The sequence below is a fragment of the Scyliorhinus torazame genome, chromosome 2, assembly GCF_047496885.1.
Source record: "Scyliorhinus torazame isolate Kashiwa2021f chromosome 2, sScyTor2.1, whole genome shotgun sequence".
Lineage (NCBI taxonomy): Eukaryota > Metazoa > Chordata > Chondrichthyes > Carcharhiniformes > Scyliorhinidae > Scyliorhinus > Scyliorhinus torazame.
The window spans coordinates 63,869,450-63,883,099 of record NC_092708.1 but is presented as its reverse complement, the minus strand read 5'-3'; the positions used below and the strand labels follow the sequence as shown (position 1 = coordinate 63,883,099).

General features: G+C 46.6%; 1 protein-coding gene and 1 long non-coding RNA gene across 4 annotated transcripts in view; one reads left to right on the top strand and one right to left on the bottom strand.

Annotated features, from left to right (window-relative positions):
- LOC140388121 (von Willebrand factor D and EGF domain-containing protein) overlaps nucleotides 1-13,650 on the bottom strand; it is a 455,711-nt gene that overhangs the window by 145,562 nt on the left and 296,499 nt on the right. For both annotated transcript variants that reach the window (XM_072471788.1, XM_072471798.1), the window contains 2 exons: nucleotides 12,373-12,509; nucleotides 2,879-3,040 (listed from right to left, as the gene is read on the bottom strand). In XM_072471788.1, the coding sequence (XP_072327889.1) occupies nucleotides 2,879-3,040; nucleotides 12,373-12,509 (299 nt within the window). The remainder of the gene's footprint in view (nucleotides 1-2,878; nucleotides 3,041-12,372; nucleotides 12,510-13,650) is intronic.
- LOC140388125 (uncharacterized) overlaps nucleotides 1-13,650 on the top strand; it is a 175,084-nt gene that overhangs the window by 142,232 nt on the left and 19,202 nt on the right. The gene's annotated exons all lie outside the window — the stretch shown is intronic.

The following is a 13,650-nucleotide window of genomic DNA, read 5'->3' as shown; positions in this document are numbered from 1 at the left end:
TCGAGGTGCACTCAACATCCCCCATACCCCCCCGCTTCCCCTGCAGTGGGGCAGTGCCACTGATGGGTGCACTGAGGAGTGCCAACATCTGGTGGCACTGGCTGCGCTGGGTACGCATGTCCCATTGATGGGGCGGCTGAGGTCTGGGGGTGGCCTGGAGGGTCGGGGGGGAGGGAGGCACCCATACAGTCCCTGGTACTTTGCATATTCACGGGACAAAGTGGCCACTCAGACGAGTGAGCAGCCAGATGGCTGCCTTGCAGGCCACGGCAATGGCGGTCCATGCCCGGCTACCGCTGTGCTCCTCCTGGTCCTTCTCCGCTACTTTCCCCTACCCTTAAAAATGCCCATTAGCCAGTGGCACAACTTGCAGCCCACCACTGCTCCTTTGGAAACGTTGCTTATCTTCTCTCACTCCTTCAGCAGATACGGCACCCGTTCCCCGTTTTTAAAGACCAGAAGTGAATCTCGCACTCGTCACTTCCGCCTGGCAGAGGCACAGTATCACGGGTGGCCGGAGGCTGCCTGGTCGGGCCAGTTAGAGAGATGCTAACAGCCATTACTGTACAATTTGCATGCCCACACCAGCACTGGGTGTGGAACGCATTCATGCCGCCATTGCGGCACCGGAGCATGGCCTTCCGCTGGACGCCCGGCGCCGACCTAGGTATTCGGCTGACCCCAGATTGTCCACCCGATTGCGGTTTGTGATTTCAGCGTCAGCCAACGGAGAATCCAACCCATCATGTTTGGGCCTCCCAATAACCCACTGAATTGGTTTATCTCATGTTACAGTATCAAGGATTTTGAACTTTTCTATCAAAAAAGCCTCCTGATCCCTAACCTGATTAAATTATTTAATCCTTTTCATTAGTGACATGGGCCGGGATTCTCCCCTACCCGGCGGGATGGAGTGGCGGGAACCACCCCGGCGTCGGGCCGCCCCAAAGGTGCGGATTTCTCTGCACCTTTTGAGGCCAAGCCCTCACCTTGAGGGGCTAGCCCTGCATCAGCATTCCAGCAGCGGGACTTCAGCCCATCGTGGGCCGGAGAAGCAGCGCGGCACGATTCCCGCCCCTGCCGAATATCCGGTGCCGGAGATTTCGGCAACCGGCGGGGGCGGGATTCGCGCCAGCCCCCGGCGGGGGTCAGAGAATCCTGCCCATGATATTCATATACTCACATTCCTTTGTTCTGCTCTAGGAATGGAACAAGTCTACTGGTGGCAGTCCGTGCGATTAATCAGCAGTGGGATCTTCTGGACCCCCTGCTGTCAATGGGATTGAATTCACCCTGCGTCGCATCAAAATCAAAATCAATAAAAGGAACATATTGGACGGGATTTTCCCAGCCCTGGGCCGGGCCGGAGAATCCCCACAGACGGGCCACGCCGCCCCAACGCCGGCGGCGCAAACCACTCCAGCGCCATGCTGACCCCCTGTAGGGGTGAGAATTAGTCCTGGGAGTGGCCCATTCACGGCGTCATAAAACGCTACGGCATCTATGACGGCGTGGACACTCTGCCGTGGGATTGGAGAATCCTGCGGGCGGGATTCTCCGCCAGCGTGATTCTCCGTTGTGCCGGCGCCCGGGGGTTTCCCGACGGCGTGGGGCTGCCCCACAATGGGAAACCCCATTGGCCGGCTGGCGTAACGGAGAATCCCGCCGGCCGGCCGGGGCAGAAATGTGGAGCGGTAGGGCGGAGAATCCCGCCAATGATATTCAAATATTGTTGTTGGGGTGATGATGCACTCCAGTCCCTGGGCTGCCCATTAGCCTCGAGTGTACCGGTGAACATCGCATCCTCCCTCTGCAAGGAGACCCGGGTCAAAGGATCTCCTCAACTGCCCACTGCGTGCTCCCTCTCCAGGGGCACCCAGATACTGGCGTAACCACACAAGAGAGGCAGGAAGTGACTCTTTATCACACAGCGATTGTCTTCGTCACAGCCAAGTGTCTCTTTATAATATTTTGGATATGGCAATAAAATAAGCAAATGATGTAATGATTAAATTAACAAAACGACAGCCACTTAAAGGGGCACTGTAAGAAAATAAAAATTTAAAGGAGCTTATCAAATTTTAAATTAAAGTCCATTTTGGGAGCTGATGTCGTAGTCCAGCCCCTGCAAGGCCCACTGGTCACAGAAGGCCTCAAAGCGTACCAGTGGGCACCGCGTGGCTCCCCCTCGAAGGACACTCAGGCACGAATGGAAGAAGGGTAGGAAGTATCTCTTTATATGTACACAAGCAATTATCCACTTGCGTCCCTCACCTATTTACACTTAATCTTGATTTGCACTCATATACTGTGACACAAAAAACTGAAACAAATCTATAACTATTGTTTGAATAAATAAACAAATACTACTCCTTCCCCAACAGGAAGGTTGAGGGTGAGAGCGCTGTTTTTTGTTGTACTGTTGTACAACTTCGTTGAAGTCTCAGAGCACCAAGGCGGGTCTTTAAAACAGAAAGCCTCTGTGCTCAGCAGCTCCTTTGGTTGTCTCCACATTGTTTCCAGGGGCGGGTGCCCAGCTCCAGATAGCACCAGTTACCCCCACCACCCTCTAACACCGGAACAAAAATCCTCCGAGGCAGGTTCTCCCTAGTCGCGTTTGTAGAGACTGCGTACTAAATGGGGAGCGAAAACTTGGGTCATGCCCTCTGACTGAATGACTAGCCAGCCAAGCCTTGCATGTTCAGCAGAGGGTTCGTGAGGGAGAAAATTGGACTCAGGAAAAAAATAAACCCAAGTTTGTTATTCAACCCCCATGCTAAACACAAATAATTTAATTATTTCTCTCAATACATGTTTCAAATTATATGTTAATTTTCAGCATGAGAGTGTTTTGGTTCTGAGAGTTTAAAAGTCTTACCTTGATTTGCCACCTGGCAAAAGGTTTATCTGAAAACATGAAGTCCACAGTCTCAGTTGTCATACTTGTTAGCACCGGAATTTGGCAATCAACAGCTTTGGTACTAAGGAACGTGGCCTTTGTTATCTGTGTAACCCCTGCAATCCATTCATTATTCACATACTGTTTGTGACATTAACAGAAAAAAACAAAGAGAATGTTCACATTGTAATCTGTGTGACCTTCTTCACTTGCGTAAAAGCTATCAATCATTTTAAGTTTTAACTCTCAACATTAACAAGTTCTCACGATCCAAAGCGATGGTCGAAAACTGCATTAACTAGGTGGTGATGGCTTCAAGCTGTGGTCAGTGGACTTAGAGCACCAGCATTGTTAACAGCATCCTGCTGCTAAATAGCCAAAGCCCCAGCCTGTTTCAGCTTTTCATGTGCAATTCGGGGTCCTCTGATTATCGGACATCTACTGTCACGTGGGACAGAAGTGGTTGGAGCAGACACCAGACACTGTCCAACCAGTTTTATGAGGGCATAAGCAAAATGCTTCATACTCTTTGTGGGGTTGAGTGACCAGGAGCACTGGTCCAAATCCAGCAAGCTGTATATGGATGGATGTCCATTTGGACCAGGAAACTTGCCAGGTCTACTTAAATTAGGTTTGGGCCTCAAAATTGCTCTATCTTATATGCTGCCAGAACGGGTGGCCAGCTGCTCCTAATACACTCCATCTGCTAGCAAATGCTGTACCAAAAGATACGCTCTAAACATAATCAACACACCCTCATTTTCAAACCCAATGACTTGCATCCGTTTTTTCTTTAATTGAGAGCTTTCCCAATTTATTCCTCTCTAGGTTCTGCTTATTACAATGTTTTATTTATGCACCAGCCAAACTTTTTACTCTGTGCATTAGTTATAAATAATTGATGAATGCATCCACAGACAAAGAAATGTTAAATGGGGAAACCAGCAGGGTGCTTCTTCAACATGGTAGTTTTGAGCAGGGCAGCACGGTGGTGCAGTGGATAGCACTGCTGCCTCACGGCGAAGAGGTCCCAGGTTCGATCCCGGCTCTGGGTCACTGTGCGTGTGGAGTTTGCACATTCTCCCCGTGTTTGCGTGGGTTTCGCCCCCACAACCCAAAGATGTGCAGGGTAGGTTGGTTGGCCACGCTAAATTGCCCCTTAATTGGAAAAAATGAATTGGACACTCTAAATTTATTTTTTTAAAGAGTTAGCAAAGAGAGAAACAAAGAGCTCAGCACCTTGTACATCCTTGGGTCGTCCCCCAGGCAGTAAAACAGTTTTGAAATGAAATAACTGCGGTAGGGTGCAAGAAACAATGGGGGTGTTTGTGCGCAGCAAGGTCCCACATACAGCAACGGAATACTAGCTCAATTATCGGGTTTTGCACATTGGTTTAGGGGTAAATGTTGGCCAAGATGTTTCAAATAGTATCACGGAGTCTTTCACATCCACCCAAAAGGGCAAAAGTGCCTCCATGTACTGTTAAAAATCCATGTTCACAATAATTCAAAGTAACATTAAGGCCCAAATGTTTTCACTGTTCTGAAAGCAAAGCACATTGCTGCCATTGGGATTTATTGGAAAATCACAGCACAACTTTCCTGATGTGAACTAGCAGTGAGCGATGCTACTCCATAAGGTATTAAGCGATGCAACAAGTTACCATGTGGGCTGTTACGGCAGAGTTATTTTCACAGATGTTTGAAATGAAGGTATTCTTTAAAACATTGAGGATTCTATTTTGTATTTTATTGTAAACCTGACCCCTGTATGCAAAAAAGGTTCAAATTTAACAGCAAAGACAAATTATCTTGTTCAAATATTTTTTGATTCAGTACAATATAACTTCCCATGATGAATCCCATGAATTTCTGCCAGGATACTCCAATTTTGCAGAAGGAATTTTAGTTTCTGAGCCGATCAAAGCGGTAACAAACCATCTGCTTTAAAAAATCACTTGTCCTATTTATGACAAAGCTTCATCAAGATATCTTACCACATCAACATGACTCAATCAATAACGTTTAATAGAATAAATACATTGAAATATACTTTTGTTCATCAAGTTGTGACATGGTATTGGTACTTGCTCACCCAAATGTCATTATCAATCAGTCAGCCTTTCTACACTGCACCAATTGAAAGCCTGATCCTCAACTTCAGAGAAGCTCCCTATATTGAAGCAGCATGGGTTTGTTTACAAGCCTCTCAAGGGCAGGGTTTTCCCTACGGTCTTCTGAAAACCTCAGTCAGGCTGTAACATGGGTGAGAAGCCCATACCGTGTGGGAAACCATTAAGGGTGGCCTGTGCCTGCTGCAGCACTTGGGTATACATCGAGAGTGTTTAGGCCTGCCTGGAGTGCTGGCCCACTACCTTCAACCAGTTAAACTGGCCCCTGCCACCTGGTGGGAACCAGGGGTGGGATTCTCCCCTACCTGGCAGGGCGGGGGGTTCCGGTGTAATGGAGTGGCAGGAGTCTCCGCACCTTTAGGGACCAAGCCCTCACCTTGAGGGGTTAGGCCCGCGCCGGAGTGGTTTCCGCTCCGCCGGCTGACGGGAAAGGACTTTGGCGCCACGCCAGCCGGCGCTGAAAGGTCTTCGCCGGACGACGCATGTGCGGGAGAGTCAGCAGCTGCTGACGTCATCCCCGCGCATGCGCAGGGGAGGGGGTCTCTTCCGCCTCCGCCACAGTGAAGACCATGGCGAAGGCGTAAGAAAAAGAATGCCATCACGGCACGGTGGGTCCCGATCGCGGGCCAGGCCACCGTGGGGGCACTCCCTGGGGCCAGATCGCCCCGTACCCCCCCAGGACCCCGGAGCCCGCCTGCGCTGCCTTGTCCCGCCATTCAACAGGTGGTTTAATCCACACCGGAGGGAGAGGGTTGACAGCGGCGAGACTTCGGCCCATCACGGGCCGGAGAATCGCCGGGGGTGAGTCCGCCAACCGGCGCAGCGCGATTCCCGCCCCCACCGAATCTCTGGTGGCGGAGAATTCGGGACACAGCGGGGGCGGGGTTCACGCCAGCCCCCGGCGATTCTCCGACCCGGGGGGGGTCGGAGAATCGCGCCCTTCGTGTCCGACTGAAAATCTCCACCGGGCTTCCTTTAATGTTCTTTAATAGCTCCTTGACAAGCTATGTTGGCTATCTTCCATGGATGGGTTAGCAGCCCTGTGCCTATACCTCTAATCGAGCCTCCTCAATTCTCCCTCATCTTAATCTGTCAGCATAACCCTCTATTCTTTTCTCTCATAAATGATTTTCTAGCCTCCCGCTTCTTAAATATGACTAGAACGTTAGTTATCTGATAGTCCTCTGGCACTGCACCTTCTTCTAACAAATTATTAAATTACTTGATGCCCACAGAAGGTGCATGGATCATGGCATGGAAATCCCTCCAATATATCTGCTGGCAAGCGATAAGCCCAGGAGAGTTTCCTGGTCAGCCATATTGCAGTCGGAAACGGCGAACTACTGCAATATTTTGCCAATCATAATCATGGGCCAACTCAATGTAAGTCCCTGCCTAACACCCCCTTAGAGCATGGTACCTGAAGGAGGAGAACAAGAGCCACTGCTATCTCTTCTCCAGATTCTGTTAAAATGTGCAGACTGAATCCTCCTGGACCAAGGATTTTGCCATCTGAGTTTGATTTGTTCATTTAATAATGCTACTCTTTTTCTACATCTTATGTCATAGAGTACCCAATTCATTTTTTCCAATTAAGGGGCAATTTAGCGTGGTCAATCCACCTACCCAGCATATCTTTGGGTTGTGGGGGCAAAACCAGAAGGTGTTTGACAAAGTCCCGTATAAGAGATTATTGTGCAAAATTAAAGCGCATGGGATTGGGGGAAATGTATTGAGATGGATAGAAAACTGGTTGGCAGAGAGGAAACAAAGAGTAGGGATTAATGGGTCCTTTTCAAATTGGCAGGCAGTAATCAGTGGAGTACCAGAGGAATCGGTGCTGGGACCCCTGCTATTCACAATATATATTAATGATTTGGATGAGGGAACAAAATGTGACATCTCAAAGTTTGCAGATGATACCAAATTAGGTGGGAGGGTGAATTGTGACGAAGATGCAGGGATCCTACAGCAAGATCTGGACAGGTTTGGCGAGTGGCCAAACCAATGGCAGATGCAGTAAAATTTGGAAAAGTGTGAGGTTATTCAGTTTGGAAGCAAAAACAGGAAAGCAGATTACTACCTGAATGGTTGTAAATTGGGAGAGAGGAGTGTGCAGCGGGACCTGGGTGCCCTTGTGCACCAATTGCTGAAGGTAAGCATGCAGATGCAGCAGGCGGTAAAGAAGGCTAATGGTATGTTGGCGTTCATTGCAAGAAGTTTCGAGTATAGAAGCAGGGATGTGTTGCTACAATTGTACAGGGCCTTGGTGAGGCCACACTTGGAGTATTGTGTGCAGTTTTGTTCTCCTTCTCTGAGGAAGGATGTTCTTGCTCTCGAGGGAGTGCAGCGAAGGTTTACCAGACTGATTCTAGGGATGTCGGGACTGTCATACGAGGAGAGATTGACTTGGTTTGGATTGTTCTTGCTGGAGTTCAGAAGAATGAGGGGGGATCTCATAGAGACTTATAAAATTCTAACAGGATTAGACAGGGTAGATGCAGGGAAGATGTTGCCAATAATGGGTGTGTCCAGAACCAGGGGTCACAGTCTGAGGATTCAGGGAAAACCATTTCGGACAGAGATAAGGAGACATTTCTTCACACAAAGAGTGGTGAGCCTGTGGAATTCATTACCGCAGGAAGTAGTTGATGTGAAATTTTGAATATATTCAAGAGGCGGCTGGATATAGCACTTCGGGAGAATGGGAGAAAGCAGGATTAGGCTATTGAGTTGGATGATCAGCCATGATCGTGATGAATGGCGGAGCAGGCTCGAAGGGCCAAAAGGCCTCCTCCTGCTCCTATCTTCTATGTATCTATGTAACACGGGGAGAATGTGCAAACTCCACACTGACTGTAACCCTGAGCCGGGATCGAACCTGGGACCTTGATGCCGTGAGGTAGCAGTGCTATCCACTGTGCCACCGTGCTGCCCTTATATAATTTTTAAACTCATCTTCCAAAGTCATGTCCACTTGACCTATCTCCCTGTTAAATACTGAAAATAATTATTGAATATTTTTGCTATTTTGCTATTGCTGTGAATGGTTTTATCCTGCCCATCACTTGGTGGTCCTAATCCCATCCTAACTTTCCTTTTTCTATTTATGTGCTCATAGAATAGTTAACAATGTAATTTTGTATTTCTTTATCGTTAGTTACTTAGTTCTTTGACTGCTGATTTTGTTTCGTTAGCTTCTCTCCAAATCTCTTTATATTCTTCCTCATCATCCTTTCCCCTGCAGCCCATTTACTTAGGGCTTGGCTCCTTCCTTACTCTTAATTTTTCTTTGTCTTTATTCATGAATGGTTTCTCATCAGTGTTTAAACTGTTCTTGTTTTTAGTAGAATATATTTTCCTGTACTCTGCTAATCACTGGTTTAATTGTTCCCCATTGCTGTTCTACGTTATTGCTTGCCCATAATCTTTAACCTCATAGCCCGACATATCCCTCACTCTGCCATTACCATCCAGACGTCGGATCAACCCTGGTTCAATGAAGACTGCAAGAGGGCTAGCCAGAACCAGCACCAGGCATACCTAGAAATGAGATGTTAATCTGGTGAAGCTACAACGCAGGACTACTTGCAAACCAAACAGTGGAAGCAGCTTGTGATGGACAGAGTTATGTGATTCCACAACCAATGGATCAAATCAAAGCTCTGCAGTGTTGCCACATCTAGTCATGAATGGTGGTAAACAATTAAATAATTAACTGGAGGTTAAGGCTCCATCAATATCCCCATCCTCAATGATGGGGAGCCCAGCACATCAGTGCAAAAGACAAGGCTGAAGCAGTCACAGCCAACCTCAACCTGGAATGCTGAGTGGATGATCCATCTTGGCCTCCTCCTGATGGCCCCAGCATCGAGATGCCAATCTTCAGCCAATTCAGTTCACTCCACGGGATATCAAGAAACAGCTGAAGGCACTGGATACTACACAGGCTATGTGCCCTGACAATATTCCGGCAATAGTCTGGAATTAGGTGTGCCCTTAACCAAGCTGTTCCAGTACAACTACAACACTGGCATCTAATTAACAATGTGAAAATCTGCCCAGGATATGTACTGTCCACAAAATGACCATTTACAACAAGAGAAAATCCAACCCTTGACAGTCAATGGCATTGCCATCGTTGAATTCCCCTATCAACATCCTGAGGGTCACCACTGACCTGACACTGAACTGGACCAGCTTATAAATATTGTAGCTAGTAACTGACCTCTTCACTCTCTAAAGCCTTTCCACCATCTACAAAGCAACAGGCAGCAGTGCCACTGAATGCTCTCCACTTGTCAGAATGATCCAACTACACTCAGAAGGCACAACACCCATCCTGGACATCCCATGCTTGATTGGCACCCCAATCATCATTTTAAACACTCACTCCCTCCACCACCGATGCAAAGTGGCAGCAGCACTTTCCACATACTAGATGCACTGGAGCCACTCAACAGCATCTTCCAAAGCTGCAACCTCTCTACCTAGAAGTACAAGGGCAGCAGACACATGGGTACACCACCACCTCTAGGTTCACCTCTAAGCTACATGCATCCTGTTTTGGAACTATACTGCTGTTCCTTCTCTGCCGCTGCATCAAAATCCTGGAACTCCTTTCTTAACAGCACTGTGAGTGTACCTACATCACATGGACTGCAGTGATTAAAGAAGGTGGCTCATTGCCAACAACGCCCATTTCCCAGAAAGATGAAAAGAAAAGGCTGTTGTCCAATTAATTTTCTCTAATCCCATTCTTTTCCCCTCAGCACAGTAAGAAGTCTTACAACACCAGGTTAAAGTCCAACAGGTTTGTTTCAAATCACTAGCTTTTGGAGCACTGCTCCTTTCTCAGGTGAATGAAGAGGTGGGTTCCAGAAACATATATATAGACAGAGTCAAAGATGCAATACGATACTTTGAATGCAAGTCTTTGCAGGTAATTAAGAATACAGGTCCAGACAGAGCAACTGGAGAAAGGGATAATCGCAGGTTGAAGAGGTGTGAATTGTCTCAAGCCAGGACAGCTGGTAGGATTTTGCAAGCCCAGGCGAGATGGTGGGGGGGTGAATGTAATGCAACATGAATCCAATGTCCCGCAGTGATCCACGGATGAACGGACATCGCGCAACAATCGCCAGGCAGGAATGTTCCCTTCCAGTCGGGGAACACTTCAGCAGTCAAGGGCATTCAGTTTCTGATCTTCGGGTAAGCGTTCTCCAAGGCGGCCTTCAGGACGTGCGATAATGCAGAATCGCCGAGCAGAAACTTATAGCGAAGTTCCGCACACATGAGTACGGCCTCAACCGGGACCTTGGAAGACTTTTTACTGTGTTCATCCCAGTCCAACGCCAACATCTCCACAAAATGGTTTCCCCTGAGCATCAGTTTTTCTCCAATCTATTATCCTGGTCTTTGTCATGCTCATATCGTTCTCAATCATTATCTTAAAGAATATTATATTATGGTCACTAATTCCTAGATGTTCCCTACTTTCATTTCTCTTATCTGCTCTACATTTCTTGAGCCATTTGTAGATTCAATAATGACCCCTGTCTTGTTGGGCTTTTTACACATAGTTTTGCAAAGATTTCCTGGAGTCTTGTACAAACTCCATTTGCTTATCCCCTTAACCTACCTCTCCCATCCAATTAACTTCAGGGCAGTTGAAATCCCTCATGATTATTACTATGCTATACAGGTCAGTAAAGATTTGTTTTGAGTCTGTATGTGGTGAGTTAGTTGCTCTTAGCCGGTACCAGATTATTTGACATTACTGCGATGGCAGGTTAGACATCAAACTCGTCACCAAGAGGTATCTGGGGTTTTACTGCAAATAGTCATTTATAAAAATGTTCATTTGATTTGCCAATTCTTGCACAATTTATATGCTTCTGTGTGGTCGGTATTATGTGATAACCATCCTTACCCTGAACACTACAAAATCAGTAACAGATGGCTAAGATGTGGCTGAGAATGGATGTGGCCTTTATTGGTTCATTCTGCCTGTACACAAGCTGTGCAGCAAAACCTACTCAGCAACCTGTGTGCCCTTGAAAAAATCCATGTCATCTATTGTCCCATAAATCTCTGCAGAAAGAAAGTCAATAACTTTTCTCTTGAATGGAAATTTTTGCCTGTAGATGCTACCCGATGCAAATAATTTTTTTAAAGTACTCATCACCCCTTAACTGTTCACAAACTCTACAGTTTGCGTCTAAGACAGCAGTTTCTGTCACTGCCCAAACGTGTTTAATCAATCTGAGCATAACAGATTTTAAAGGGACACACCAGGCAGGACCTTTTTGGATTGCGGGGTCTCCCGCCCCACCACCTGAAGAGTCCGTGTGGAACATATCCCGGCTGATTATGGCAGCCGGTGGTGATGGCATTGTGGTGTCACTGAATTAGCAGTCCCGTGGCCCAGGTTAATGTGCTTGGGACACAGGTTCAAATTTCACCAAGGCAGTTGGTAGAATTTAAGTACAAGTAATAAAAATCTGGAATTAAAAGCAGGAATGGTGATCATGAAACTATCATTGATTGTTGTAAAAACCCGCCAGGTTCACTAATGTACTTTACGGAAGGAAATCTGCCATCCTCACCTGGTCAGCCCTACATGTGAATCTAGACCCATAGCAACTGCTTTCTAAAATGGCCAAAAAAGCCACCTGGTTCAAGGGCAATTAGGGATGGGGAACATATGCTGGCCTTCTTTAAAAATACCGACAGCCAATTACCACTTCAAGGAGTGTTAATTGGCTGGAAACGGGACTACCATCCCTAAATTAGACACAAGTCCCGCCTCAGAGAGCTGATGGCTAATTTGATTGGCCACGAGCTCCGTAACCCGTACCCCGAGCAGCACTAGTGGCAGCAATGATCAAGACTGGGACCTGAAATAGTGCCTTGATTCTAAGACCCAGAATCCACGACAAGGTAGGTGCAGGGTTTCTCACACTGGGGAGATGAGTTGAGGCCAGTGGCAGTGGGGAGACAGGGTGCCAGTGTTTATGGAGAGGCCATTGGTGGAGGAAGCATCCAATGTGGAAAGAAGATCTTTGAGGAAGGCGACAATGCTTCTTACCCTTGGCCCAAACAGGGCTTCCCCCCTTGTCCTTGCCAGCCTCAAAATTAAGGCTGAACTGGAAGCAACCCTTATGTGTTTCTAGACCTCGCCCATCCCACGGTATAATTGTGAACGGGGTGGGGGTATGCAGGAAATCAGTGGGAAGGTCACTGGGGAATTTTATGACACCTCCACCTGGAAACAGGTCAGCAGCGGACCATCAAATTATTCCCATATTGGTGTGTATATATTATATATATCTCCCTTACCTTTATTGTGGTAACTTCACACTGGAGATCAGGAGAGTCCCTGAAACCCAAGCCAAATACTCTGATACTGTTGCACTCGTAGATTCGAATATCACAAAGGCCTCCATTCTCCAGATCAGTAATCTCAGGAGGCTGATCTTTGAAAGGGAAGAATAATCAAAAAATCAATCAATTGCTGGGAACACTGATTAGATATGCTGAAAAAGAATCATTCTGACAGCACATACATTTTGCTCATCAGTGCTTTAAATAGCTTAATTTTGATTAGTTGAAATGAGCTCAGTCCTTCACGATATGATCAGAAGTGAATAACTTATTTTTAATAATCTTCATTTTAAACGTAACTTCTCCAACTGATAACTTCACTAACTGATCACGGCTCGAAACAAGAAGTACACATGTTCCATACAATGGAGAAATGAAGCTGTTGGTCATGGTTGGTCATGGCAAAATAGCCACCCATCATGACAGTTCTGTGCTGAAACAAAGCTTGCATGTTGATAAAGGCACGCATGTAAAATTTTAACAGGGCAAAAATATTTGCTGTTAATCAGCTGCAGATCATTTAGTCAATAAAATGACAGTCTTGTCACCATTTTCGGTATGAATGGTCTTATACAGCAAATCCACGGAACACACTTTCAACTCCTGAATAAAACACAAAATAACAGATAGCATGAGTAAAATGGATCACAATGAGTAACCTCAAGTTGTAAATCTAATATACAGCTTCAAGCAATCGTGATGATCCATTCAAAATGCAAATTTAATGGGTGGCGGGGAACTTGTCCCTGCTCCCGATGGCGGCCCTGCAGCCATTTGCATCAGTACTGAACAGAGAGAGCATAATTTCTTCACGAGGTGGCATGACTGACTGATGAGAGGTAATTTCCCTCACACCTTTGGGGAAATAAGGACAGATGCAACAAGGAACCCACTGCCCCTGTTTGCATTTTTGCACACTTAACTTTGGGAAGCCTGGACTTTCTTTTGCCTTTTGCATCTGAGGTTACCCTCAAAAGTGTACCCTTACTCCTTATAACTTCAAAATTGTTTTCACTGATCTTACTCTTTAGGTAAAGGATCTGTAACATTTTCCACTCACTTTGGTATGGTGTACATCTGCTTGACTTACTATGGGGTGGCAATTCATCTTCGGTAGTACCACAAATGTGCAGTTCGTAACAACTGCCTGTTATATGACTAGCCCAATATACGGTTCCATTGACTTTCATAGAACCGAATGTGGGGCAGCAATTATAACAGGTGGTCATTGTT